The sequence below is a fragment of the Mobula hypostoma genome, unplaced genomic scaffold (assembly GCF_963921235.1).
Source record: "Mobula hypostoma unplaced genomic scaffold, sMobHyp1.1 scaffold_150, whole genome shotgun sequence".
Lineage (NCBI taxonomy): Eukaryota > Metazoa > Chordata > Chondrichthyes > Myliobatiformes > Myliobatidae > Mobula > Mobula hypostoma.
This window is the reverse complement of record NW_026948231.1, coordinates 34,769-61,670: the sequence shown is the minus strand read 5'-3', so window position 1 is coordinate 61,670 and position 26,902 is coordinate 34,769. Positions and strand designations below refer to the sequence as shown.

The 26,902-nt window shown below is 45.2% G+C and overlaps 1 protein-coding gene across 1 annotated transcript; it reads right to left on the bottom strand.

The window, feature by feature from the left end:
* Nucleotides 1-8,542: 8,542 nt before the first annotated feature.
* LOC134342050 (probable G-protein coupled receptor 139) lies at nucleotides 8,543-17,144 on the bottom strand. Its single transcript, XM_063039988.1, has 2 exons — nucleotides 17,036-17,144; nucleotides 8,543-9,450 (listed from the first exon to the last, which is right to left on the bottom strand). The coding sequence occupies exons 1-2, from the start codon at nucleotides 17,142-17,144 to the stop codon at nucleotides 8,543-8,545; spliced, it is 1,017 nt and encodes a 338-aa protein (XP_062896058.1).
* Nucleotides 17,145-26,902: the final 9,758 nt, after the last annotated feature.

Sequence of the window (26,902 nt, the reverse complement as noted above, 5' to 3'; positions counted from 1 at the left end):
GATTTGAAAGCTGGAGGGGGAGGGGGAGATCCAAAATGATAGGAGAAGACAGGAGGGGGAGGGATGGAGCCGAGAGCTGGACAGGTGATAGGCAAAAGGGGATACGAGAGGATCATGGGACAGGAGATCCGGGAAGAAAGACAAGGGGGGGGGTGGCCCAGAGGATGGGCAAGAGGTATATTCAGAGGGACAGAGGGAGAAAAAGGAGAGTGAGAGAAAGAATGTGTGCATAAAAATGAGTAACAGCTGGGGTACGAGGGGGAGGTGGGGCCTAGCGGAAGTTAGAGAAGTCAATGTTCATGCCATCAGGTTGGAGGCTACCCAGACGGAATATAAGGTGTTGTTCCTCCAACTTGAGTGTGGCTTCATCTTTACAGTAGAGGAGGCCGTGGATAGACATGTCAGAATGGGAATGGGATGTGGAATTAAAATGTGTGGCCACTGGGAGATCCTGCTTTCTCTGGCGGACAGAGCGTAGATGTTCAGCAAAGCGGTCTCCCAGTCTGCGTCGGGTCTCACCAATATATAAAAGGCCACATCGGGAGCACCGGACGCAGTATATCACCCCAGTCGACTCACAGGTGAAGTGATGCCTCACCTGGAAGGACTGTTTGGGGCCCTGAATAGTGGTAAGGGAGGAAGTGTAAGGGCATGTGTAGCACTTGTTCCGCTTACACGGATAAGTGCCAGGAGGGAGATCAGTGGGGAGGGATGGGGGGGAAGAATGGACAAGGGAGTTGTGTAGGGAGCGATCCCTGCGGAATGCAGAGGGGGGGGGGAGGGAAAGATGTGCTTAGTGGTGGGATCCCGTTGCAGGTGGCGGAAGTTACGGAGAATAATATGTTGGACCCGGAGGCTGGTGGGGTGGTAGGTGAGGACCAGGGGAACCCTATTCCTAGTGGGGTGGTGGGAGGATGGAGTGAGAGCAGATGTACGTGAAATGGAGGAGATGCGTTTAAGAGCAGAGTTGATAGTGGAGGAAGGGAATCCCCTTTCTTTAAAAAATGAAGACATCTCCCTCGTCCTAGAATGAAAAGCCTCATCCTGAGAGCAGATGCGGCGGAGACGGAGGAATTGCGAGAAGGGGATGGCGTTTTTGCAAGAGACAGAGTGAGAAGAGGAATAGTCCAGATAGCTGTGAGAGTCAGTAGGCTTATAGTAGACATCAGTGGATAAGCTGTCTCCAGAGACAGAGACAGAAAGATCTAGAAAGGGGAGGGAGGTGTCGGAAATAGACCAGGTAAACTTGAGGGCAGGGTGAAAGTTGGAGGCAAAGTTAATAAAGTCAACGAGTTCTGCATGCGTGCAGGAAGCAGCGCCAATGCAGTCGTCGATATAGCGAAGGAAAAGTGGGGGACAGATCTTCTCGTATCCCCTTTTGCCTATCACCTGTCCAGCTCTCGGCTCTATCCCTCCCCCTCCTGTCTTCTCCTATCATTTTGCATCTCCCCCTCCCCCTCCAGCTTTCAAATCCCTTACTCACTCTTCCTTCAGTTAGTCCTGACGAACTGTCTAGGCCTGAAACGTCGACTGCGCCTCTTCCAAAAGATGCTGCTTGGACTGCTGCGTTCACCAGCAACTTTGATGTATGTTGCTTGAATTTCCAGCATCAGCAGAATTCCTGTTGTTTATATTTATTATGTTCTTGCCAGTATCGAGATCAGGAAATGAAGCAGCTGTATAAAGCTGCAAGTAATGTAGACTCGATATACTGAGGCAGATAGATATTATTTGTGCAGATAGAATAAATAAAATTGATCTAAGGCGCTGCTTCACTCCGCTCGCCTTCAGGTCACACTTCAGCATGCTGCAGACCCTGATTATGGCAAACCCCACAACCACCGCCCTCCTACACCACCAGTCACGTTCACGTGCAGCCATGGGAGCTGGTGAAGGATGGCCGTATGAGCAGGGACGATTTGTTGCCATTTTGATCATAGGCAGTAATGATTTTGAATGATGTTGTGGGGGAGATTCTGCGGAGGATACGACCTGGACAAAAGGGACCGGTTACTCATGAACCCTCGAGGTTTGAGCATTGTCTGATTGGTAGGAGGCATCAAGGGGAATAAAAAAGATCCTTTTCTGTTTTGCTGCCTGTAACCATTCGTGCTTCTCAGGGGGCGGTATTGGACCGTTTTTTATGCTGTATATAAATGATTTAGATGACGGAATCATTGGCTTTGTTGCCACGTTTGCAGATGATACAAAGATTGGTGGAGGGGCATGTAGTGCTGAGGAAACCGGCTACAGAAGAAGTTCGCACGATTAGGAGAATGGGCAAGAAAGTGGTAAATGGAACGTAATGTTGGAACACGCATGGTCATGCAATTTGATAGCAGAAATAAATGTGCGGACCATTTTCTTAACAGGGAGTCTGAGATGCAGAGGGACTTGGGTGTTCTTGAGCAGAACACCCTGAGCGTTAACTTTCACGCTGAGTCGATGGTGAGGAAAGCTATTGCCATGTTAGCATTGATTTCAAGAGGTCTCGAATACAAGAGCGAGGATGTGATGCTGAGCCCTCACTTTGAGTATTGTGAACAGTTTTGTTACCCAAATCTTAGATAAGATGAGCTGGCGTTGGAGAGGGTCCAGCGAAGGTTCACATGAATGATTCCAGGAATGAAAGGGTTATCATACCAGGAAAGATTGTTGGCTCTGGGTCCGTACTCGCTGGAATGCAGAAGGATGGTGGGGTGGGGGGAGGAGGATCTTATTGAAACATTTGGAATGTTGAAAGGCCTAGGCAGAGTGAATGTAGAAAGGGATGTTTTTCATGGTGGGAGAGTCTAATACGAGAGGACACTCCCTCAGGATAGAGATGCGCCCTTTCAAAACAGAGATGCAGAGATATTCCTTGAGAGAAAGGGTAGTGAATATGTGGAATTAGTTGCCACATGCAGCTGTGGGGGTCAGGAAGTTGCGTGAATTTAAGGAAGAAATTGATAGGTTCTTGATTCGACATAGCATCAAAAATTACGGGGAAAGGCCGGGAAATGGGGTTTAGGACGAGATAAATAGGATCAGCCATGATGGAATAGCGAAGCATACTCGATTGGCCAGATGGCATAATTGTGCTCCAATGTGTTATGGTCTAATATCCTTGCGAGCAAGTAGGTTGGACTGTTTTGGTGAGTTTTGAAATAATTTGTCACGGGGATGTGAACCACCGTGATCGTGCCGAAGAAGCTGTAGTTATTGGACAAAACAGTCGGAATATGTAGTGGGACTCCAAGCAAGGAAAGGATGATGGTACTGCAAAATTGAAGGCAAGAGGATGAGTTGAAACCTAATAGTTGGATAAAATCGAAATGGGCGAACAACAGACATAAGCCGTGGTATTTGAATGTGCGATGTATACTGAATATGGTAGAAGAACTTGTAACACCTTCACAGATTGGCGTGGGTCCTCACCTACCACACCACCAACCTCCGGGTCCAACATATTATTCTCCGTAACTTCCGCCACCTCCAACGGGATCCCACCACTAAGCACATCTTTCCCTCCCCCACTCTCTCTGCATTCCGCAGGGATCGCTCCCTACACAGCTCCCTTGTCCATTCGCCCCCCCCATCCCTCCCCACTGATCTCCCTCCTGGCACTTATCCGTGTAAGCGGAAGAAGTGCTACATATGCCCTTACACTTCCTCCCTTACCACCATTCAGGGCCCCAAACAGTCCTTCCAGGTGAGGCAACACTTCACCTGTGAGTCGACTGGGGTGATATACTGCGTCCGGTGCTCCCGATGTGGCTTTTTATATATTGGCGAGACCCGACGCAGACTGGGAGACAGCTTTGCTGAACATCTACGCTCTGTCCGCCAGAGAAAGCAGGATCTCCCAGTGGCCACACATTTTAATTCCACATCCCATTCCCATTCTGACATGTCTATCCACGGCCTCCTCTACTGTAAAGATGAAGCCACACTCAGGTTAGAGGAACAACACCTTATATTCCGTCTGGGTAGCCTCCAACCTGATGGCATGAACATCGACTTCTCTAACTTCCGCTAAGGCCCCACCTCCTCCTCGTACCCCATCTGTTACTCATTTTTATGCACACATTCTTTCTCTCACTCTCCTTTTTCTCCCTCTGTCCCTCTGAATATACCTCTTGCCCATCCTCTGGGTCCCCCCCCCCCCTTGTCTTTCTTCCCGGACCTCCTGTCCTATGATCCTCTCGTATCCCCTTTTGCCTATCACCTGTCCAGCTCTCGGCTCTATCCCTCCCCCTCCTGTCTTCTCCTATCATTTTGGATCTCGCCCTCCCCCTCCAACTTTCAAATCCCTTACTCACTCTTCCTTCAGTTAGTCCTCACGAAGGGTCTCGGCCTGAAACGTCGACTGCGCCTCTTCCTATAGATGCTGCCTGGCCTGCTGCGTTCACCAGCAACTTTGATGTGTGTTGTGTGCATATGATGTTGTATTATACGGTGAATCATGGTTTAAAGGAGGTTATAGCTCGGAGCTATAGGTTACATAGAGCTGTCTTTTACACACTGGATGTCCATCCCTGTTGCTGCAGTATTTCATTGATTCTACAATGGTTAATGGTTGTATTGAATATATTCGCCAGCAAATGTATCTCTGAGTTCTACTTCTATAGTGACATACATCTTCATTGTCAGTAAATTGAAATTGTAATTTTAACTTTAGTATGTGGTGATCCACGTTTAAATTGAACAGAGAAAATTAGATGGTCGTTTTCTCCATAGCTACTCTATGAACTACCATGAAGTTCTCCACAGCCACGCGTGAAACTTTTCTCCTCACTTAATTTAATCTTCATCTATTAATTAATATCCTGGAGGCCTGAGATGCCAATCGTGTGCATACATCAACTATATCTCCATAATCAAGTCCCCTTAATAGTTATAACTCACAAACGCTTGCAGATTTCAGAGGATTCACTTGTCACACTCTCTCGGTGATGAAGAAAATAATGTTAGTAGTCTGAGTAAACCCAAGTGCAAAAAAAAGTAAAAGATTACAAGATCTTAAAAGCACGATGAGTGTAAGGACACTTTACTTTCAATACCAGTACTATTCGAAATCAGGTCAGTGAACTTGTGGCACAAATCAGTACACGCGGTTCTCATTCAGTGGCTATTACAGAGACGTGGCTGCAGGGTGGACAGGATTGGGAATTAAATAGCCAAGGGTATCAGACAATACAGAAAGATAGGCAGGAAGGTAAAGTGAGTGGGTAAGCGCTTTTATTTACAGACGAGAATAGGGCGATAGTGAGAAACGATATAAAATCTAAGGAGCAAAATGTTGAGTCCATTTAGGTGGAGATTAGGAATAGCAAAGCAAAATAAAAAAAATAAAATCACTGGTGTGTGTTCTCTATCGACCATCGAATAATAACATTACATTGGCACAGGCTATACACAGAAACATATCTGAGGCGTTTAAACATGGAACAGTAGTTATCATCAGGGGCTTTAACTTGCCCATAGATTGGGTGAATCAAGTTAGTCGAAGCTGTCTCGAGCAGGACTTCATAGAATGCGCTCGTGATAGCTTTATCGAACAAAATGTGACTGAGCCTACACGATCTTAGGTCTCGTCCCGTGAAATGAGACAGATAATAGTAGTGATCTTGTAGTTAGGGATTCTCATGGAAAGAGTGATCACAGTATCATTGAGATTCTCAGACAAATGTAGTGTGCAATAGCCCTATCTACAGCCAGTGTATTATGACTAAACAATGGAGACAGCAATAGGGTGAGGGAGGTTTTGGCGGCGAGAGTAGACTGGGACCGCAGGCTATATGCTGGGTTGGCTGAGGAACATTGGAAGTCTTTCACAGAGATTTTTTTCCCGGTGCTCAACAAAAATATCTTCCAGTTAAAAGCAGGACATCAAGGCTGGGCAGAGCCAGCCGTATAACTAAGGAAACAACAGAAGGCATCGAACTAAAAGCTCTTGGATCCAAAGTCCCGGAGAGTATTGAGAAATTGGGTGATTGGGAAAACTTAAAAAAAAACAGAGAACACCAAGCCAGCAATAAAAAAAGGAAGCTAGATTATGAAAATAAGCTAGCACAAGATATGTTAAAAAACACAGATGTTGAATGCTCTTATAAATATGTAAAGCGGGAAAGGGTTTTTAAAGAGAACATAGGTTCCTTGAAGACGAGAAGGGGGAAATGCTATTGGGTAATGAGGAAATGGCAGAAGTTTTGAATGACTATTTAATGTCGGTTCTCACGGTAGACGAAACGTCCAACATGCAAAACGAAATATTACGGATGCGATAGCAGGTGAGGACCTCAATACAATAGCTATTACTGAAGAGCTAGTGTTCAGCAAACTTGTAGGTCTGTTGATAGATAAATCCCCTGCTCCTTATAGAATGCATCTCAGTATATTGAAAGAAATGGCAGAAGATATAGTGGAGGCTTTATGGATAAGTTCCAAAATTATCTGGACTCTATGCAGGTCCCGGCGGATTGTAAGACGGCGAATATCACCCCACTTTTAAAGACATGGTTGTTACTCTGGTTGGCAATCAGTTTTGTGCGGTGTGCCGCAGCGCTCGGTGTCGGGCCCGCAGCTGTTCTCGATATACATTAATGATCTGGAAGAGGCGTCCGACAGTAGTTTGCTGATGAAACTAAATTGAGTGGAAATTCAAATTGTGCAGAAGATAGGGAGAGTCTGCAGAGAGGCAAAGATAGGTTGTGAGTGGGCAAGGCTCTGATGGATGGAGTGCAATGTTGGTAACTGCGAGGTCATCCACTTTGGAAGGAAACATGAAAGAGCAAATTATTATTTAAATGGTAAAAAATGTACCATGCAGATGCGCAGGGACTTGGGAGTGAATCACAGACGGCTGTTTTGCCGCTGCAACAGGCTATAAAGTAAGTGAACGAAATGTTAGCCTTCATTGCTGGAGAGACTCAATTATATTGTAGGGAGGTTATGCTGCAGCAGTCTGGTCAGTGATGTGTCCGGATCTGCAATGATAATATAAGAATAGCGTCTTTTCCTCAGCCAGCAGGTTTCTGAATCGACATTGATCCCATAAACCATCCTTGCAGTTTTGCACTAAATATTTTATTGCAATGTACCGTTGCCGCATCACAACACATTTCACAACATGTGCCACTGATATTAAACTTCGTTCTAGTTCTAATTTTGCATATTTAGTGATTCGCATCTAAGATCCGCGGCTGATGTATTTACTGCTTTGTAGGAACCCTTTAGGAAATAATCTACATCTGTGATAGCTGTCACGTTCGGGAAATGAAATCCAGTTGCCTTTCTCGTACTTGGTAACCTTCTCAATTGACGTGCAATGTTACACTTCTAAATGGTTTGTGTTTACCCACTACAGAAATCACTTTATTCAGAGCGTACCAGATTACTTCTGGTACATGTTTAGAAAGGTTTTTCCTCAGATCCCTCTGCAGTACCAATCCCTTTACGCGTTTTTTTTTATTGTCTAAATACGTCTCGCAGGGTTAAAAGGCAGTCCCGTGTTGATTATTTCCACAGCCAGATATGATGAAGAAAATGCTGATGATGATTAATCGAAAGCGTTAGTTTATGGTACACACGTAGAGTTTGAAACAATGTCGGCACGGAAGCTAAAGTTGAAATGAGTAACGTGTCTGCACCAGATTGCATTGCTGCGATCTTCAATCACTTCGCTCCGTCGTCCGATCTGTAAAAACAAGATCTATCTATTGGTGTTTATTTGATATAATTTCCAATCGAGTATGCAGTGGCTTATCTATATAGAAACCAGAGCAGATGCGTTTTGGCAAATTACAACCTATTGGCATTATAATAACGCCATATGAGTTGCATCTTGTCTCTCTCTCGCGGTTTTATCAGGCGATGTCTCCCTTGTGATGGCTTTCTGTCTCTCCCCCCTCTCTCTCTTTCGCCTCTCTCTCTTCTCTCTCTCTTTGTGTCGCAGATACGTTAAGCAGTGATAATTTGTCATCATTTGTAAAACATTTGAAATGTTGATAACTGTTGATAGTTCAAAATGAAAGAGAGAATAAGAACCTACAGGTAGAAGAAGATGAGAATGTGTTTGTTAAAATGGACAGACTATGTGGCAGTAGGTGTTTGGTCCAGAGGGAAATATACTCCAAGATTGGGCAGTTTCATTCGAACCGAGAATCAGCGGTAACTGGTTCGCCTCAAGCTTCCATTTAATCGGAGCGTTTGATGGGGAGCAAATGGGATTTCTCTGGGATGCTGGGGCCGGTGATGCCGTCGGGATCAGCTGTAAATAGCTGTTTCTTAACTCAAAGGCAACACACGCAAAATGGAGAAATCCATCACACCACGCGGCAACCATTGAAAAGAGAAACCATTGGAAAGAGAAACCAGTCGACGTTTCGGGCCGACACCCTTCATCACCTTTGCCTTTCTGTGTGTTGTTTTGAATTTTGAGGTCTGCATATTTTCTCGTGTTTGGTTTGTAACTCTGTCCGCCTCATTTACCCACACTGGGGGTTGGGGGAGTACCGAGCAGGGAACATGAAAACAGCTGAAACGCCATACTGTACAACATTCATTTCCAACGTTTAATGAAATTTAAAATTCGATTTAGTGGGTATTTCAGCGCATTTTTTAGCTCCTGTCGGAATTTCCTCTGAGTCATGGCGTAAATACACGTGTTGGTGCAGGAATTGAGAACCTGCAGCATTCCCGATATCTGTTCTGTGATATAATGGGGGTCTGTGACAGAATAAACAAAACTCAGTGAAATCCGTTCATAGATATAAAACACCACCTGCGTTACCCACAACAAAATGAAACTACCAGTTAATGCGAAGACCAAAATAATGGATTTGCGTCGGTTCGCCATCTCTCGATCCTTGTGATTCTCTCCGCTCTTTTGTCCCCGGAGCCCCCTGCGGGCTCGACTGGCCACTACAATCCGCCTGACAGTCTGAATATTGAACAGTAAAATCAGAAAGAATGGGACACAAGGGGTTAAAATGCGGTGAAACATCTCAAATGCCGCCCATGAGGGGGAGTTTTGGAAGCTCTGTGTAAGCATACAGTCCCAGGGAACACCATCCATTATCTCTGTATGCTGGTATGCAAAGCCCCAGGGAACACTCTCCAAACAGGCCAGCACACTCAGTGTCCCGATAACCACAGCCGCCGTTCTCTCGGTGCAATATTTTGTTTTCAAATTCTCATAGCAAATAGCTACAAAGCGATCGATGGTGAAAGCGACAGTCAACCAGACAGAGGTTGCAGTGCTCGCAAAAACCAACCAAATCCTGAGTCTGCACACAGGAGTGATGAACAAGAATGATTGCGAAAAATAAATTCCCGCTGTCACTGTCAGCAGTGGATCCGAGATAACGACCAGGAGATCAGCCGCTGCCATTCCCAGCATGTAGCGAGTGACACATTTGGTGACACCGCACTTTCCCCGGGACAGGATCACAATCGACAAAAAGTTCGCTGGAAAGCAGACAAGAAACAGCAAGTTGAAAAAAGGAGCAAAATTCAATGATGCATTTTGAACGGATCCTGTTATATTTCCACTTTAATGTTGCATTTAGTGGTGGAAGGGTCAGGACGGAGCGCAGAGCTGTTGGAGACCAAGAAGGAATTTACAGAGTAAAATAAAATCAATATGATCGGAATACAGATTCCTTACTGATGACCGAAATGTCTAATCTATAACTGGGATCAGGGATAATCTATAACTGGGTAACTACCTCCTCAGAGTCACTACTGGATGGAACATTTTCTACTGGCGCCTTCTGCATCTCATGTGGATGAAATTAATAAATCCGGACGCGGATTACGGAATTCTTCTTTTAGATAATTATCAGCTTCACGGCTATGCCTGTCAGCTACAGAACAGCCAACGGACTACAGAAACGAAAACTAATTTGCCCCGGGATCAATAAAGTATGACTAATGACTAACTAAACAGAACATGCTGGAATCACTCACCCAGGAAAAAAAAATGAATATGTGGAAAAGCAGTTGAAGAGTCTTTTTTCAGATCTGTTCTCAAAGAAGACCCTGACACGAGCGTTAACTAACTTCTCTTTCCATTTAAGCTGCCTGAGGCCCAGTACTTACAGAAATCCCCGCATTTGTTTCCCAATCCCCCACTGCCTACTCACTATCAGATCACTGACTGATCCCAACAGATACATCGCAGTCTGACACACCCTCAGAGACAGACATGACGCCTCCCACAGAGACCATCACAGGGAAGCCGGGGAGAGGAATTCTACGTCCAGCAATGAGGTCGGTGCCACAGTCTTATGTTTGTAACATTATCAGACTTAGACAAAAATGAATATATTTCACAGTACTCATACCGTGAAATTGGTCTTCTCCCACATTAAAGTCACTATCCCTGCTAAACTGCCCCCACACCAGTTTGCTTATAAAGCAAACAGGTCCGCGGAAGATGCCATCTTATTATCTCTTCACACTGTGCTGACACACCTGGGGGGAAAGGGCACATACGTGAGGATGTTGTTTGTTGATTATAGCTCTGCTTTTAATACTGTCATCCCCAGCAAGCTCATCTCCAAACTCCACCAGCCAGGCCTCAGCTCATCACTCTGCAACTGGGTCCTGAATTTCTTGTCTGAGCGTTCACAGGCAGTGAGACTGGGCTCTCACCTGTCCTCCACTACTATCCTGAACACTGGTACACCACAAGGTTGTGTATTGAGTCCCATACTCCACTCCCTCTTCACTTACGACTGTGTACCTGCATTTAACACCAATGCCATCGTCAAATTCGCAGACAACACTACAGCGATCGGGTTGATCACAAACAGAGACGAATCAGCGTACAGAGCGGAAGTACAGAACTCAGTGAGCTGGTGCTCAGGGAACAACCTGTCTCTTAATACAGCAAAGACTAAGGAGCTAATTATCAATTTTGGAAAGTCATGGGATGACGAATACGCTCCAGTCTACATTAACGGAGACATAGTGGAGAGAGTGTCCAGTTTCAGGTTTCTGGGAATACGTATCTCAGAAGACCTTACATGGTCCACTAACACCACTACAATAGTTGAGGAAGCACAGCAACGCATGTTGTTTTTCCTCAGGACGCTGAAGAAAGCTGGTCTACCCGAACAGATGCCGGTGATCTTTTACCGCTGCACCATTGAGAGCATCTTCACATGCTGCATCTCTATGTGGTATCTCAGTTGTACAACAGCTGATCGGAAGGAACTTCAGCGAGTTATCTCTAGCGCACAGAAAATCATCGGGACACAGCTCCCAGCTCTGGAGGACACCTACAGCTCTCGCTGGCTAAGGAAAGCTACAAGAATCTGTAAGGACAATACACACCCATGCAATCATCTGTTTGAACTTCTTCCATCTGGCAGACGTTATAAGATTCTCTATGCCCACACTTCCAGACTGAAAAACAGCTTTTTCCCCAGAGCTACAATTGCTCTGAACCAATCAATCAAGTATCATCCATAAATTTGTTATATTGCTACTAATATGGTTTTATGGCTGGCATGCATCTGAGTTGCGCTTTAGTACTGCTGGATATTGCTTGTAGTGGCTGGTTACTTGATTTTATTTATTGTTTATTTATTTTTTGGTTTAGAGCATTGAGTATGGGAGTTGCAAACTCATTTGCGCTGTATTTGTGCATGACAAATTGTACTATGCAATGACAATAAAGATATTTCCTTTCATAACTATGAAACAACGCGCCGATGGTGTTAATTGCTCAGCAACGACTTCATTGTGGTGTCCATCAACCGTTTCAAATTCAGTCATATCACACACAATGTGGAATTCCTCACATTTGCTGAAGTGTTACTAACAGTCGATAGTTTGGTTTTAGTCCTAACTCAGCGAACTGGTCACATACAAATACAGACGATCAATTTGTGTATCACTGCGGGACAATATTCAGAAGTTCAGAATCACAGAGACCCAAGCAACATTATTGAACACAAACAGCTGGAAGAGCGCTGCCCGACCGTTTCAATTACACAATTGTTGGCGGAATCTCTACATTTCTGCAGCGATCTTTAGATCCAGGTCCCACATTCCACTGTCCGTATGGTTACATACCGTTCCTGAAAATTGGAATATTAGGCCTTGGCATGTGACAGTGGAAACCAGAGACAGAAACAAAAACAAGATTGGAATTAAGCTTCATTTCCCACCAACGACAACTGACACTGCGGCTTACCGGGAATTCCAAAAGCTGAAATAAAAGGATAGTAGACGTCTTCTATTCGCCAGATAACTGGATACACCATTTCAGTGAGAATGTGTGAATCCTGAATTCACAGCTCCGTCTGACACTCTGAGCTTTATGCATTCGAAACGACCCTGATATTTACAGAGGATCGGCCTCTAGAGATACGATTATACCCCTGACAAATTTTCTTCGCTACAGTTACTTGAACAAACAGTTTAATTTTATACTATTGACTCTGATGTAAATATTGGGCTGATTGAAGATAAGCACATCAAACTTCTTGGGCAATATCTCAGCCGAGACTCACCTGGTGGAAAAATGCTGGAGCTCTAAATTCAAAGACTGAGTATTGCCACGGAGCAGCCACACACACAGATTTCACGTATGTGATGTGTAATTATTCATATCAGCATAGAAACAAAGAAACACAGAGAACCTAGAGCAGAATACAGACCATTCAGCCCACAAAACTGTGCCGAACATGTCCTTACCTTAGAAATCACCTCGGGTTACATATAGCCCTCTATTTCTTTTGAGAGTCATGTAACTGTCCAGGAGTCTCTTAAAGGACCATATCGTATCCGCTTCCACCACCGTCGCCGGCAGACCATTCGACGCATTCTCCATTCTCTGCGTCAAAAAAATACTTACCCCTTACATCTACACTGTACCTACTTTCAAGCACCGTGAAACTGTGACCTTTCGTGCTAGCCATTTCAGCACCGGGGAAAAGCCTCTGACTATCTACACGATTCATGCCTCTCATAATCTTATACACCTCTGTGAGGTCGTCTGTCATCCTGCATCGATCCGAGGTAAAAAGGCCGAGTTCACTCAACATATTTTCATACGGCATGCTCCCCAATCCAGGCATCATCCTTGTAAATTTCCTCTGCACCCTTTTCATGTTTTCGACATTCTTCCTGTTGTGAGGCGACCAGAACTGAGCACAGTACTCCAAGTGGGGTCTGACCAGTGCCCTATATAGCTGTAATATTAACTCTCGGGTCCTAAACACAATCCCAAGATTAATGAAGGTCTCACACTTATTTGGACTTATTGAACTCCATCTGCCACTTCTCAGCCCAGTTTTGCATCACATCAATGCCCCGCTGTAACCTCTGACATCTCTCCGCACTATCCACAAAGCGGACCAAATCTCAAAGTAAATGCCCTGCTTTTGATTTATTTCCATTTCCTTCCGAGGGATGTTGAGGGAAGAGGGGGGGGGGGGGGAGTAGGAGACGTTTGTGAAGCGGTTTCCTGCGGCCGAATCTGATATATCGCTGGGAAGTAGGAGGAAGCCGCTCGGCCCATTGGCTGGGTGCCGGCTGCCCAGGGAGGTTTCCCGACAGAAGGTGGGGGGGGGGTGTTATTGTAAGAATAAAATTGTGTGACAGGAAGTTTGTCCCCGTGCGGGACGGTGGGGTGGACAGCGAGGACCTCATCTGTAGAAATGTCCGATCCCACGGTAATGGCGAGCAGAGGGATTCACCACATTGGTAGGCAAACACCAGCAGAATTTTGACCTGCAAGTGGGGCTAATGGTCTGTGGAAAGTGTGTAAAGGAGTGGATTTGCGGGTCGATAGAACGGCCCGGGGTCTTATTGAATGACAGAGAAGGCGGAAGTGGCCGAATGGACTGCTCCTGTACCTGTTGTCTGTGTGTTTAAAGAGACGGAATAGTCAGAACCTTTTGGGGTCTGCAGGATGTCCCAGTGGGTGTTGTAGGAAACGGGGCTTGGAGCCCTGTTGTTCCCAAATTGTGTCAACAATTTATCCGAGGGACCGAATTTAATATTTCCAAGTCTATTGTTAACACAAAACATATAACTCTATATTGATAATGACAGAGAATTGCATAATTTATGTTCTTTGTCTTATCTGAATGTACTTGCCCGTGATGCTGCTGCAACTTGGTGTTTCTCAGTACCTGGACCTGTGCACTTGGCAATAAATTCAACAGGACTAGAAAAAAAACTCAGTGAGATTTGAGTTGTGACGGTCATCTTGGCATCCTGGTAGGTCAAGTGTAAAGAGCGGGTAGACTGTTAAATGCAAGACTCTTAAGAGTGTTGATGGACAGAGGCATCTTGGAGTCCAAGTTCATCGCTCCCTGAATGTGGCTGCAACGACTGATAGGGCGGTGAAGAAGTCAAATGGAGTGCTTGTATTTATTAGTCGAGGCAGGACATTAACACAGTGCAACAAAGCATTATGGTCACAGAGAAAGTGGGGTGCAGGTAGTCATATGGTATAACGTCACATCGAGTTACAGTGTGAGGGCAAGTGTCCATCTTGTTATAACGGGGACCATTCAAGTTGTCTGTAAAAGCTCAATGAAATAGTCCTTCAGACTGGCTGCATGTTTTCTGTTTGTTGATTTTTTTTGTTATCTTTGACCCGACAGGTGGGTGAGAAGTGAGAATATCCAGCCCTGCTGTACGCGTTGATGATTACTTCTTTATCAGCGTCTCAGCTATCGAAGCCGGTTACGAGTTCGAGTGCGGGAGGAAGAACTGGCAGCGGCCCAGCTGTGGGATGTTAAGGTCCGGAGATCTCTCAGCACGGAGTAATGTTTTCCATGAGGTTGGGAAATTCTGCACATCAGTACGCTTTAGGTATCAGCTATCAAGGACCAGTTTTGGGGGTACTGAATGGCACACAATGAAATAGGATGAACTCAGATTGCGTCCTCTCAGGGGAAATCGTTCCTGACAAGTGGATTGGAATTCTGTGCGGAAACATGAGTCAGGATTGGCAAAAGGGAGTCAGCGAATGATAAGTCGATTGATCTGAATCTGAATCTGATGCCACACCAGGAGGAGTGAATGCTGGGAACCTGGGAGAATGAGTGGTTTAGTGGTTTATGAGCATATATTGTTCAACGCCCGTTTTGGATGGCAGTGTTGTCTATGTCCAGGGATGCTAATGAGGGAGGAGGTGTAGGGACTGCAGGGGAATGTGTCACTGTTCTCAAGGGTGGGTTTCGAGTGATCGGAACCGTAAGGGGATCTCACGTGATGGAATGGCAGAGCAGGGTCAGGAGAGGAGGAGTGGTGTATCGGAAGTGCCCTGTTCCCATTTCGACGGTATTTGCATCTTTCAGGTATTTATAGCTCGTTTCCCAAGTGTGGATATGTTCGCCGGGAAGCTTCGTAGGGATATCCTAAGCCAGGCAAATGATTTCAAACGCTCATGAAGCAGAATGCTCCCTTCAATCATTACATCTTCTTTGTGACTCTTTGCATGTGGTAGACGACACACCTAGGGGTAAAGTTGGTTCTCTGGTGCGATCAGTATAAAATGGGACGGAGGGCCTTCTCTCTCGGCCGTTTTGCAAAATGGAGGTGACTTGGTAGTCTGACCGGCACACTCAGCTTGAATTTTTGTCAAGTTGTCCTTCACAGTGAAGATGCATGCACTCATTCGCCAATTTGGTGGTCCTCATTCCAACCTCTCCAGCATAATTTCCAATTGATGCATTCTAAACTCTCGCTTATCCTTTATGTCTAAATCCTGTTCGTCCTGGTCTTCTGTTGTCAGCCTGAATCGGCATAGTGCACTGCAGAGATCTCACGTGACCATCCAAAGCCAAATCGTCAGCCCAGTTCATATGCTCATCCTTTCGCCCTGTTTAATAACTCACGGAAGATCTAATCCATGTCCGATCTCCCACTCTCTGTCCCCTATTGGTGACACTTCCCGTGCCGCTAAGCATCGCTCTTTCCATACAGGCCCTCTGATACTTTATTTTCTTCACGTTCTTCAGTTGAATCCAATTCCTAACTCACCTGATTAAACGTTCCGGCAGCCAATAAGTGACAGTGGGACTGGACGGGGTGATAGGATAAAAGGGCAGTCCTGCAGAAGGAGGATCCGCGTGATGGCTTAACGAGAGCAGGTATACGGGGAGATACTGGAGTTGCAGGAAAGATGAGAAAGGCAGTTCAGACTGTGGCAAAGACCTGACAGTAGATGAGCGGTGTTGTGAATATCCAGCTCGTCCAGCAGGGCATGTAGGGAGAAAGAAATTGTATTCAAGGGAACTCTACCGGACTCTGTCCGATGCTGGCTGAAATAGAAGAAAACGGTTTGTTGGAAGTGTTGAAATCGACGCTGAGTCCTACAAGCTGCAACGCGCGCAGACGGAAGTCGGGCTGGCGTCCCGCTGGTGACTCTGAAAACCTCTAGAAAGGTTCAGGAATTAGGTCTGAGTGAGATGGGGGGCAACTGTGGCAGGCAACTGGAGGATACGGAGTCCCGAGTTCATTATCTTCTCCCCTATCCCGAACGGGGTGTCAGATCACCTTGGTGAGACAGCCGAAGGGTAGACAGTCTTAGATCACTGTGACTGTGAGCCAGGCGACAAAAGAACCAGAGGGGCTACAGTAAATGTTGGCTTCTCTTACTGACGAAGAGGTGACAGACAGAAGCCAATCTCTTCAGGCTGCTCCTACAATAGGAAGGACCGTTGTGAACGGCTGCCGTAGGCTCTAGTAGACAATGTCCAACCCCTGTATGGTAACAGTGCATTGGGTTCCGTCCTCTGCTCTTTCCTGACAACAGAATTTTACCCTGAATAATGATTCAAAAATGTTATCAATCCCGTCGGTCAGGTTAACTGCTCATTAGTTCCCCAGCTTCTTAGGCAAGGGATCACATTTACCAATTTCCAATCCCTTAGGAGTCTCCATGACTCCAGTGTTTCGGAAAAACTCATTACTATTCCTCTCCTCCCTCAGAACCTCAGAACTCTGGAGAGTAGCAAGTTGGTCCAGGTGATTTACTCCCGTTGGGGAGTTTCGGCATCCCCAAAAACGTCTTCTTACTTACTGACATCGGCCCTCACCTGTGCCCACTGAATCTCTTGAATGTGGGGCAAAGTCCCGGTTTCTTCACGTTTGAAGACTGACACGGCGATCCTACTTACTTCCTCCGCCATGTAGCTTAGAAACATAGAGAGAAAAAAAAACTATTGCACAGTATAGGTGCTTCAGCCCCCAAAGCTGTGCCGAATATGTCCTTATCTTAGAAATTACCTCGGGTTACCCATAGCCCTCTGTTTCTCTGAGCTTCATGCACCTGTCAAGTAGTCTCTTAAAAGACCCTATCGTATCTGCATCACCACCGTCGTCGGCAGCCCATTACACGCACTCGACACTCCCTGCGTAAAGATCTTACCCCTGACATTTCCTCTGTGCCTCCTTCCAAGCCTCTCGTGCTAGCCATTCCAGCCCTGGGAAAAAAGCCTCTGACTATCCACACGATCAATGCTTCTCATTATGTTCTTACGTCTATCAGGTCACCTCTCCACCTCCGTCGCTCCAAGGAGAAAAGGCCGAGTTCACTCAACCTATTCTCATACGGCAGGCTCCCCAATCCAGGCAACATCCTTGTAAATCTCCTCTGCACGCTTTCTATGGTTTCTAGATTCTTCCTCTAGTGAGGCAACCAGAACTGAGCACAGTACTCCAAGTGAGGTGTGACCAGTGTCCTATATAGCTGCAACATGACCTCTCAGCTCCTCAGCTCAACCCCACGATTGATGAAGGCCAATGCGCCGTGTGTTTTCTGAATGGCAATCAAGCCTTCACAGCAGTGTTGAGTGTCCTATTGACTCGGACCCACAAATCCCTCTTGTCCTCCACACTGCCATGAGCCTTACCATTAATACTATACTCTGCCATTATATTTGACCGACCAAAATGAACTACGTTATACCTATCTGGGTTAAACCTCATCTGCCATTTCTCAGCCCAGTTTTGCATCCTACCAATGCTCCGATTTAACATCTGACAGCCCTCCAAACTTTCCACCACACCCCAACCTCTGTTTCATTAGCAAATTTACGAACCCATCCCTCCACTTCTTCATCCAGGCCATTTACAAAAATCACGAGGTGTAGGGGTCCCAGAGCAGATCCCTAAGACATATCACTGGTGACCGACCTCCATGTAGAATATAACCCGTTTACAACCACGCTTTGTCTTCGGTGGGCAAGCCGGACTGGATCCACAAAGCAATGTACCTCGGATCCCTCGATCCGTACTATCTCAATTCGCCGTGCATGGGGTGCCTTGCCAAATGCCTTGCTGAAATCCATATTCACTATATCTACTGCTTCTCCCCATTACTATTTCTCCAGCATCACTTAGAATAATCTACGGTCCACTTTAGCCTCTCTCTTATCGATTCTGAATCCAGAAAAACTTTTGGAATCTTCATTGATATTATGGCTTTCTTTGAGCTCGTATTTCATTTTATTCTCTGTTACAGCTTGTTTCTTTAGTTGCCCGAAGTGGTGATCGAACTTGCGCTTTCTGTCTGGGCTGATGGTGTCTGTAACGTACTTGGCCTCGGGTTGGCAAGCCGGGCTCGTAATGACGGGAATGTAATGTTCTCGATAGTTTCCCGCAGACAAAGGCGCAATGCAGGAAGTTAGCTCGTTGCTGGAAAGCAAGGGTAAGTGGATACGAAATGACAAATGAATTAGAGGCGCTGCTGTACCGGGTGGGTGTTCATGCTGTCGGGAACGCTGCGGTAATGCCAGGGAATCTTATCTCGTAAAACAGCCTCATGTACAGCACCAGCTGAAGGGCCTTCCGAAAATCCAGGAAAACAACTATGGACTATCCACCGTCTATCCTACATCTGATTTCCTCAAAAAAATCTAACAGGTTTGTCAGGCTAAACTTCCCCTTATGGAAACCATGCTGTTTGTGGCATGTTTTATCATGTGATTCCAAGTACACCGAAAGATCCCCATTAATAATGGAATCCAACACCTTCCCAACCACTGATGTCAGGCTAACAAGTCGACAATTTTCGCATCTTGCCTCCCTCCATTGTTAAAAGGGAGGAATTAATCAGATTTGACAGGAAAATCGGAAACTCCGTGATAAGGCAGTGGATATGGCAGTTGGGACACAAGCTGTAGTGTGGCTGTACGCAGGCTGTAGTGAGACTGTGAGGAAACACGGGCAAATGACAGGGCAAAATTGCAGTGAGTGCGTCGAGTTGCAGAGCAACAGCGGGATAAAATCGGAAAGGGTGATAAATACAAAGCTAAAGGTGATGCACGCAGATTGCAAAAGACTTGTACGATCTTGTAGTGAACTCAGAGGTGGCAGATATGAAGTTGTGGGCATCATGGACTCCTGGTTAAAAGACCCACTGCAATTGGGAGGTTTCTCGATGGCTTCCTAATACTCTCCCTGTGAAATATTCCCTGTGAAATATTCCTCACAGAACTGAACCAACGCCATTGGGTACAATCTGTATTCGATTGTCAATGCATTCACTCTCAACAAACCATTTATTATTAAACATCTAATACTTCATAGTAAGTGTTCTTCAGATGTGGACCCTGTCCATCGTCTCATATAAAAATGTCACGTCATCCAACTCCATGTTCTGCAAATATCTCTTCAAATGAAACCTTGCTGATATATTCTTTACATAGAACAGAGCAGAGAAAATTGAATCAGTACAGAGCCTTCGCCGAAGATGTTTTATCGACACTTTGACTTATTCGGTCAGACTACGATTCCCCCTACATAGCCATCTATTTTCCACCAAGCAAAGTGCCTATGTAAGAGTTTCTCAAATGTCACTAATATATCTGCCACTACCAACACCTTGTCAACGACTAACACTCACTCACCACTCCATATAGAAAAGGAAGGTATTTGTCAGACCCCTAAACGTTCCTCCACATCTTCAAATTCGGCATCTTACAGCAGCCATTTCATCTCTGCGTAGACGTCTATTGCTAACCACTGGAGCTCTGCTTAATTCCTTTTCTAAACCGTTTTCAGTTGGTATGAAGAGGAAAAAGCATAATTAGCTCAGCCTAACTTCATAAGAATTACAGTGTAATCCGGGAAGCATTCTGGTATGTTTCCTCAAAAGCTGCCACCTCCATCCTGTAAGTGACGTACGGAACTAAACCCAACTCTCCAAATGTGTTCGATCAGCGTTTCTACATTTGCAACATTACATGGCAGCTCTTGAAATCAATCCCATAAGACCATAAGACCATAAGACAAAGGAGCAGAAGTAGGCCATTCGGCCCATCGAGTCTGCTCCACCATTTTATCATGAGCTGATCCATTCTCCTATTTAGTCCCACTGCCCCGCCTTCTCTCCATAACTTTTGATGCCCTGGCTACTCAGATACCTATCAATCTCTGCCTTAATTACACCCAATGACTTGGCCTCCACTGCTGCCCGTGGCAACAAATTCCATAGATTCACCACCCTCTGACTAAAAAAAAAATTGTTCGCATTTCTGTTCTGAAAGGGCGCCCTTCAATCCTGAAGTGATGCCCTCTCGTACTAGATTCCCCCATCATGGGAAACAACTTTACCACATCCACTCTGTCCATGCCTTTTAGCATTCGAAATGTTTCTATGTGGTCTCCCCTCATTCTTCTAAACTCCAAGGAATACAGTCCAAGAGCGGACAAACGTTCCTCATATGTTAACCCTCTCATTCCCGGAATCATTCTAGTGAATCTTCTCTGTACCCTCTCCAACGTCAGCACATCCTTTCTTAAATAAGGAGACCAAAACTGCCCACAGTACTCCAAGTGAGGTCTCACCAGCGCCTTATAGAGCCTCAACATCACATCCCTGCTCCTATACTCTATTCCTCTAGAAATGAATGCCAACATTGCATTCGCCTTCTTCACTACCGACTCAACCTGGAGGTTAACTTTAAGGGAATCCTGTACGAGGACTGCCAAGTCCCGTTGCATCTCAGAACTTTGAATTCTTTCCCCATTTAAATAATAGTCTGCTCGTTTATTATCCCCTGACAACTTAACATGCTCCTACTTTAAAAAAGTGAGGTAGTGTCCAAAGCTTCAATGTCCATTTAGGAATCGGATGGCAGAAGGGAAGAAGCTGTTCCTGAATCGTTGAGTGTCTGCCTTCAGGCTTCTGTATCTCCTACCTGATGGTGACAGTGAAGAAAGGCATGCCCTGGGTTCTGGAGATCCTTAATAAAGGACGCTACTGTTCTGAGACACAGCTCTTAAAAGAAGTCCTGACGAGTTTGTAGGCTAGTGCCCAAGATGGAGCTGACTAGATTTACAACCTACTGCAGCTTCTTTCGGTCCTGTGCAGTAGCACGCCCATACCAGACAGTGACGCAGCCTGTCAGAATGCTACCCACGGTACAACTGTAGAAGGTTTTTGTATTTGTTTCCGAATGCATGTGTGGCACCTTATCAGAAGCCTTCTGAATATCCATATAAATGATGTCAAATGTCTGTCCTTTGTCCACCCTGTTTAGTATTTCCTCGAATAACTCTAAAACAAATCAGGCAAGATTTCCCTTGACAGAATCCATGCTGACTTTGACTTATTTAATCATTAATCTCCAAGTACCCAGAAACCTCATCCTTAATAATGGACGCCATAACTTTACCAACCACTGAAGATAGGCTAACTAATCTATAATTTCCTTTCTATTGACTACCTCCCATCTTAATAAGTGGTGTGGCATTTGAAAGTTTCCAATACTCCGGGACCATGGAGGAGCAAGTAATTCCTGAAAGATCGGGACAAATGCAGCCGTTATCTCTTCAGCATCCACTCTCAGGACTGCGGGATGTTTTCTGTCTGGTCCAGGTGACTTCCACCTTCAGACCTTTGAGCTTACCTTGCACATTTTCCTTTGCAATAGCAAAGTCGCTCTCTACTGCCTACTGACACTCTCGAGCCTCTGGCACACTGTTCGACCTTTCCACACTGAAGTCTGATGCAAGGCACTCGCTATGTTAGAACATAGAATAGTGCAGCACAGCACAGGCCCTTCGGTCCACAATATTGTGCCGACCCTCAAACCCTGCCTTACATACAGCCCCCCACCTTAAATTCCTCCATCTACCTGTCTAGTAGTCTCTTAAATTTCACTAGTGTATCTTCCTCCACTACTGACTCAGTCAGTGCATTCCACGCACCAACCATTCTCTGAGTTAAAAAAAAAATACATCCTCTAATATCACCCTTAAACTTCCCACCGGCATCCTGTTGAATCTCCTATGTACCGTTTCTAACGCTTCCACATACTTCCTATAGTGAGGCGATCCAGAACTGGACACAGTGCGCCAAGTGTGGCCTAACCAGAGTTTTATAGAGCTGCATCATTACCTCGCGACGCTTAAACTCTATCTCTTGACCTATGAAAGCTAACACCTCATAAGCTTTCTTAACTACCCTATCTACCCTATCACCTAGATCCCTCTGCTCGTTCAAACTACCTAGTATCTTGCCATTTACTTCGTACTCTGCCTTGGAGTTTGTCCTTCCAAAGTGTACCACCTCACGCTTCTCCTGTTTGAACTCCATCTGCCACTTCTCAGCACACTTCTGCATCCTCTCAAAGTCTCTCTACAATCTTCGACAGTCCTCTACACTATCCACAACACCACCAACCTTTGTGTCGTCTTCAAACTTGTCAACCCACCCTTCTACCCCACATCCAGGTCGTTAATAAAAATCACGAAAAGTAGAGGTCCCAGAACCGATCCTTTTGGGGCACCACTAGTCACAACACTCCAATCCGAATGTACTCCCTCCACCACGACCCTTTACTTTCTTCAGGCAAGCCAATTCTGAATCCACCTGTCCAAACTTCCCTGGATCCCATGCCTTCTGACTTTCTGAATAAGCCTACCGTGTGGAACCTTGTCAAATGCCTTACTAAAATCCATATAGATCACTTCCACTGCACTACCCTCATCTATATGCCTGGTCACCTCCTCAAAGAACTCTATCAGGCTTGTGAGACACGATCTGTCCTTCACAAAGCCATGCTGACTGTCCCTGATCAGGCCATGATTCTCCAAATGCTCATAGATCCTATCTCTGAAAATCTTTTGCAACAGCCTTTCCACCGCAGATGTAAGGCTATAATTGCCCGGACTATCTGTACTGCCTTTTTTGAACCGATGTTCATCTGGCATTTCTTATTTCCCCTATTAGTATCACGCCAGCATCATTTTTCCAGTGACCCATTATCAACTCTTGCCTCCCTTTTATCTATAATACTGAAAATTAATTTTGCTATCCTGCTTTATATTATCGGCTAGTCTGCCAGTATATTTCATATTTTCCCTTCTTATTGTTTTGTAGTTGCCTTTTGTTGGAATTTAAAAGCTTCCCAATCATCCAAATTCCTCCTTACTCACCTGCCTTTCTGCCATTTCATTGGCTATTATGTAATCATTCACCTCCTATATCAGCCACAGTTGCCTACACTACCATTTGGGAACTTTTTCCTCTTTGGAGCACATCTATCGTGCACCTTGAGAACTATTCCCAGAAACTTCTGTCATCTCTCTCCCGTCATCTCCTCTGCAATCCACCTAGGCAAGCTCCTCTCTTATGCCTTTGTAATTCCCTTTATTTCGTTTCGAACCAGATACAATGTGAGTTATGCTTCTCCCTCTCAAATTGCAGTATCATTTCAGTCACATTATGATTCCTGCCTCCTAAGTGTACCTTCTCATTCAGCTCCCTGATAAGATCTTGGTTATTACACAACACCCAGCAAAAGATAACCTTTCCTCGAGTACGCTTACGCTGCCCTAAAAAGAATTTTGTAGGCATTCAATAAATTCGCTGTCTTGTGATTCGACACCAACCTGATTTTGACAACCCCTTCCATGCTGAAGCTTCCTTTACATTTGTGACATTACCCTCATTTCACGATATTTTCAGTTCCCTTTGCAATCTCGACCTCACATCTTGGCTATTATCTCGAGGCCTATATATGATTCCCATAATGTTGTTTTTTGTTTATTTTTTTCACTCTTGCAGTTCCTTAACTCCATCCACACAGATACTAAATTTTCTGCCCAATGTCACCCACTTCGAAAGATGTAATTCAATCTCTTACCACCAGAGAAGTACCACCACTTATGCCATCGGATCTCTGCTTTCTGTACAAAGCATATCCCTTGATGTTGAGCCCCCAAATATAGCCTTCATTCAGCCATGACTCAGTGATGTCCACAACGTCATATCAACCAGTCTCTAATTGGACTATGATTTCGTCCACCTTATTCAAAGTATTACGCGCCTTCGTTCCTGTATTCCCCGCCCTTTTGAATTCTGCCCTTGGTGTACAATTTAACTCTTTGACCTGCCTGCATTTGTACCAAATTGTTGGCATGTCCTTGCTTGCATTGATGTTACATCCATCATCTACTTGTAATCCTACAGAGTCATCCTTAACTTTGTCATACTGGTTCACATCCCCCTGCCGTATTAGTTTCAACAACTCCCCGCAATTCTAGCAATCCTCCCTCCATGAATATTGGTCAAACTGGGATTCATGTGTAACTCGATCTTTTTTGTGCAGGTCACACCTGCCCCAGAAGAGGTCCCAATGATCCAGAAATCAAAATCTTTTCCTCCGCTTCACTTCATTGGCTGCGCATTTGTCTGGCAACTCATTCTATTCCTATCTTCACTGTCGCGAGGTATAGGGAGCAATTCCTATATTACTATCCTTGAGGTCATGGTCCTTAGCTCTTTCGTAACTAGTCGTATCCATTTTTCAGGTTCTCCTGCTCCTTTGTATCTATGTTGTTGGGTCCAGCATGTTCCAAGTCTTCTGGCTGCTCACCCTCCCTGGACATGCACTTCGTTGAGTAGTTTCTAAATGTAGATCAATACAAACATTGATGCGTAAAGGGACTTGTGAGTCCTTGTGCAGAATTCCTGAAAGGTTGCTGTTCATGTCTGGTGAGCAAGACAAATTCGATGTTAGCATTCATTTCAAGGAGACAAGAACATTAAAAAAAAAAGCAAGAAGGTGATTTTGAGACTTTCTAAAGCAATGGAGAGGCCTCACAAGCAGCAGTGGAGGCCAGGTCATTATTAATATTTAAGGCAATGGTTGAAAGATTCTTGATTAGTCAGGGCCTGAAGCGATACAGAGAGAAGGATGGAGATGAGGGAGAGAGCGTCAATGTATCAGCCATGATGAACTGTCGGAGGAGAGTTGACGGGGCAAATGTCCAAATTCTGCTTCTATATCTTATGGTCCCATACTCTAAACTTGGGTGAATAAATATCCGGTTTCAAACAGATATCCCCTCGACCCGTGCGGGAGGTTAATTCAGGCATTACAGGCGCCTTGCCAGAAGTATCGAAGATGTCTGAGCCACGGCTGAGGTGCGAGGTGTTAGCTTCCATATTTTAAGAAAGTCCCTGACGATAAGCCGGGGAATTCGAGGCAGATGAGCTTGAGATCACTCGTTGATAACTTATTGGAAAACATTCTAATGGACAGGATACATGAGTATTTGCATTTCAATGGCAGTATTTCAAACTGGGTTCACAGATGACACCAAGATTCAGAACGTGATTGGATAGCTAAGTAGTTATCAAAACATGGGGTATGAGTGGAGCAGCTGGATAAATGGGTTGAACACTTTGTAGATGGAGTGTCATTCAGACAATTGTGAGGTGAACTTTGCCAGGCAGGACCAGGGTAGGTCTTACACTGGGAATGACAGGGAATTGTGCTCTGCAGAGAAAAGAGCGATCTGGGGCTACAGTTCCGTAATTCCACGACAGGGTAATAAAGAAAACTTTTACCACATTGGCCTCCATTAAGCAAAGTACAACATACACGAATTGGAATGTTATGTTGAAGTTGCAGCGGACGTCAGTGTGGACAATTTTGGAGTAATGCGTGCAGCCTGGGTCACCTGCCTACGTGGACGATATCAAGAATTGAAAATTAATAATTTTCAAGATTTGAGGACCGCGGTTAGAAATAAAGATTCAATACCTTTAGGCTCACCCAAACTGAGGCTTCTCCCCCTCAGGATGGGTGAAATTAGAATAAGAGGCCATGTTTTAAGGGTAAAAAGTGAAATGTTTAAGTGGACAATCAGAGGGAACTTCGTCATTCAGAGGGCAGTGTGAATGTTGAATGAGTTGCCAGAGGAAGTGGTGAAGGCAGGTTAAATTGCAATATTTAGGAGACACTTGGACAGATAGATGGATGGGAGGGGTATGATAGGCTATAGTCCTTCCGCAGGTTAATGGGCTAGGACGGAAAACAGGTCGGCACAGTTTGGAAGAGCCAGGCATTCTGTTTGTATGTGTGGTGATAGATACATCTACATTCTATCCCTAAGAATCGTCTCCAGTAATTTCCCTACCTCTGACGTGAGTCTATATTTGCCAGGATTATCCGTTCTCTTTCTTAAATAATAGAATATCATTTATCATCACTTTTCTGGGATCTTGTGCGTGGCTGGAGATAACACAAATATACCGGTCAAGTCGCCAGTTATCTCTTCTCTTGCCTCTCTCAATAATCTGCGATGTGTCCCGCCAGGCTGCTGGGAATGAGCCACCTTACTGCTCTTTAAGAGACCAAACACTACCTCTTTAGTGGATCCGTTCAGGAGAGGAAATGGTTGGTCATCGGCACTTACAGCAGGACAAAGGACCTTCAGCTCTGTGCCCACGTGACTGAGATGCAGATTCAAGCAAATTCTTGCCCGAGGGGAGGCGGGAGAAACGCAGGCGAGTGGGACTATTTTGGTGGTCGACAGGGAGGTGGTGGGCTGAAATGGAAGGGTCTCGTCTAAAATTTCCACTCCAAACCGTCCACTCTCTTCCTTTCAATAGATACTGCCTGCCCTGAATAGTCTCTTGAAATACTGC

What these genes read in the sequence shown, in the direction of transcription:
- LOC134342050 (XM_063039988.1), bottom strand. Translation starts at nt 17,144, where the DNA reads ATGGCGGAGGAAGTAAGTAGGATCGCCGTGTCAGTCTTCAAACGTGAA. An exon ending in ACAGGTGAGGGCCGATGTCA is followed by an intron (nt 9,451 to 17,035) that starts GTAAGTAAGAAG and finishes TCTGCTTTCCAG; the next exon opens with CGAACTTTTTGTCGATTGTG.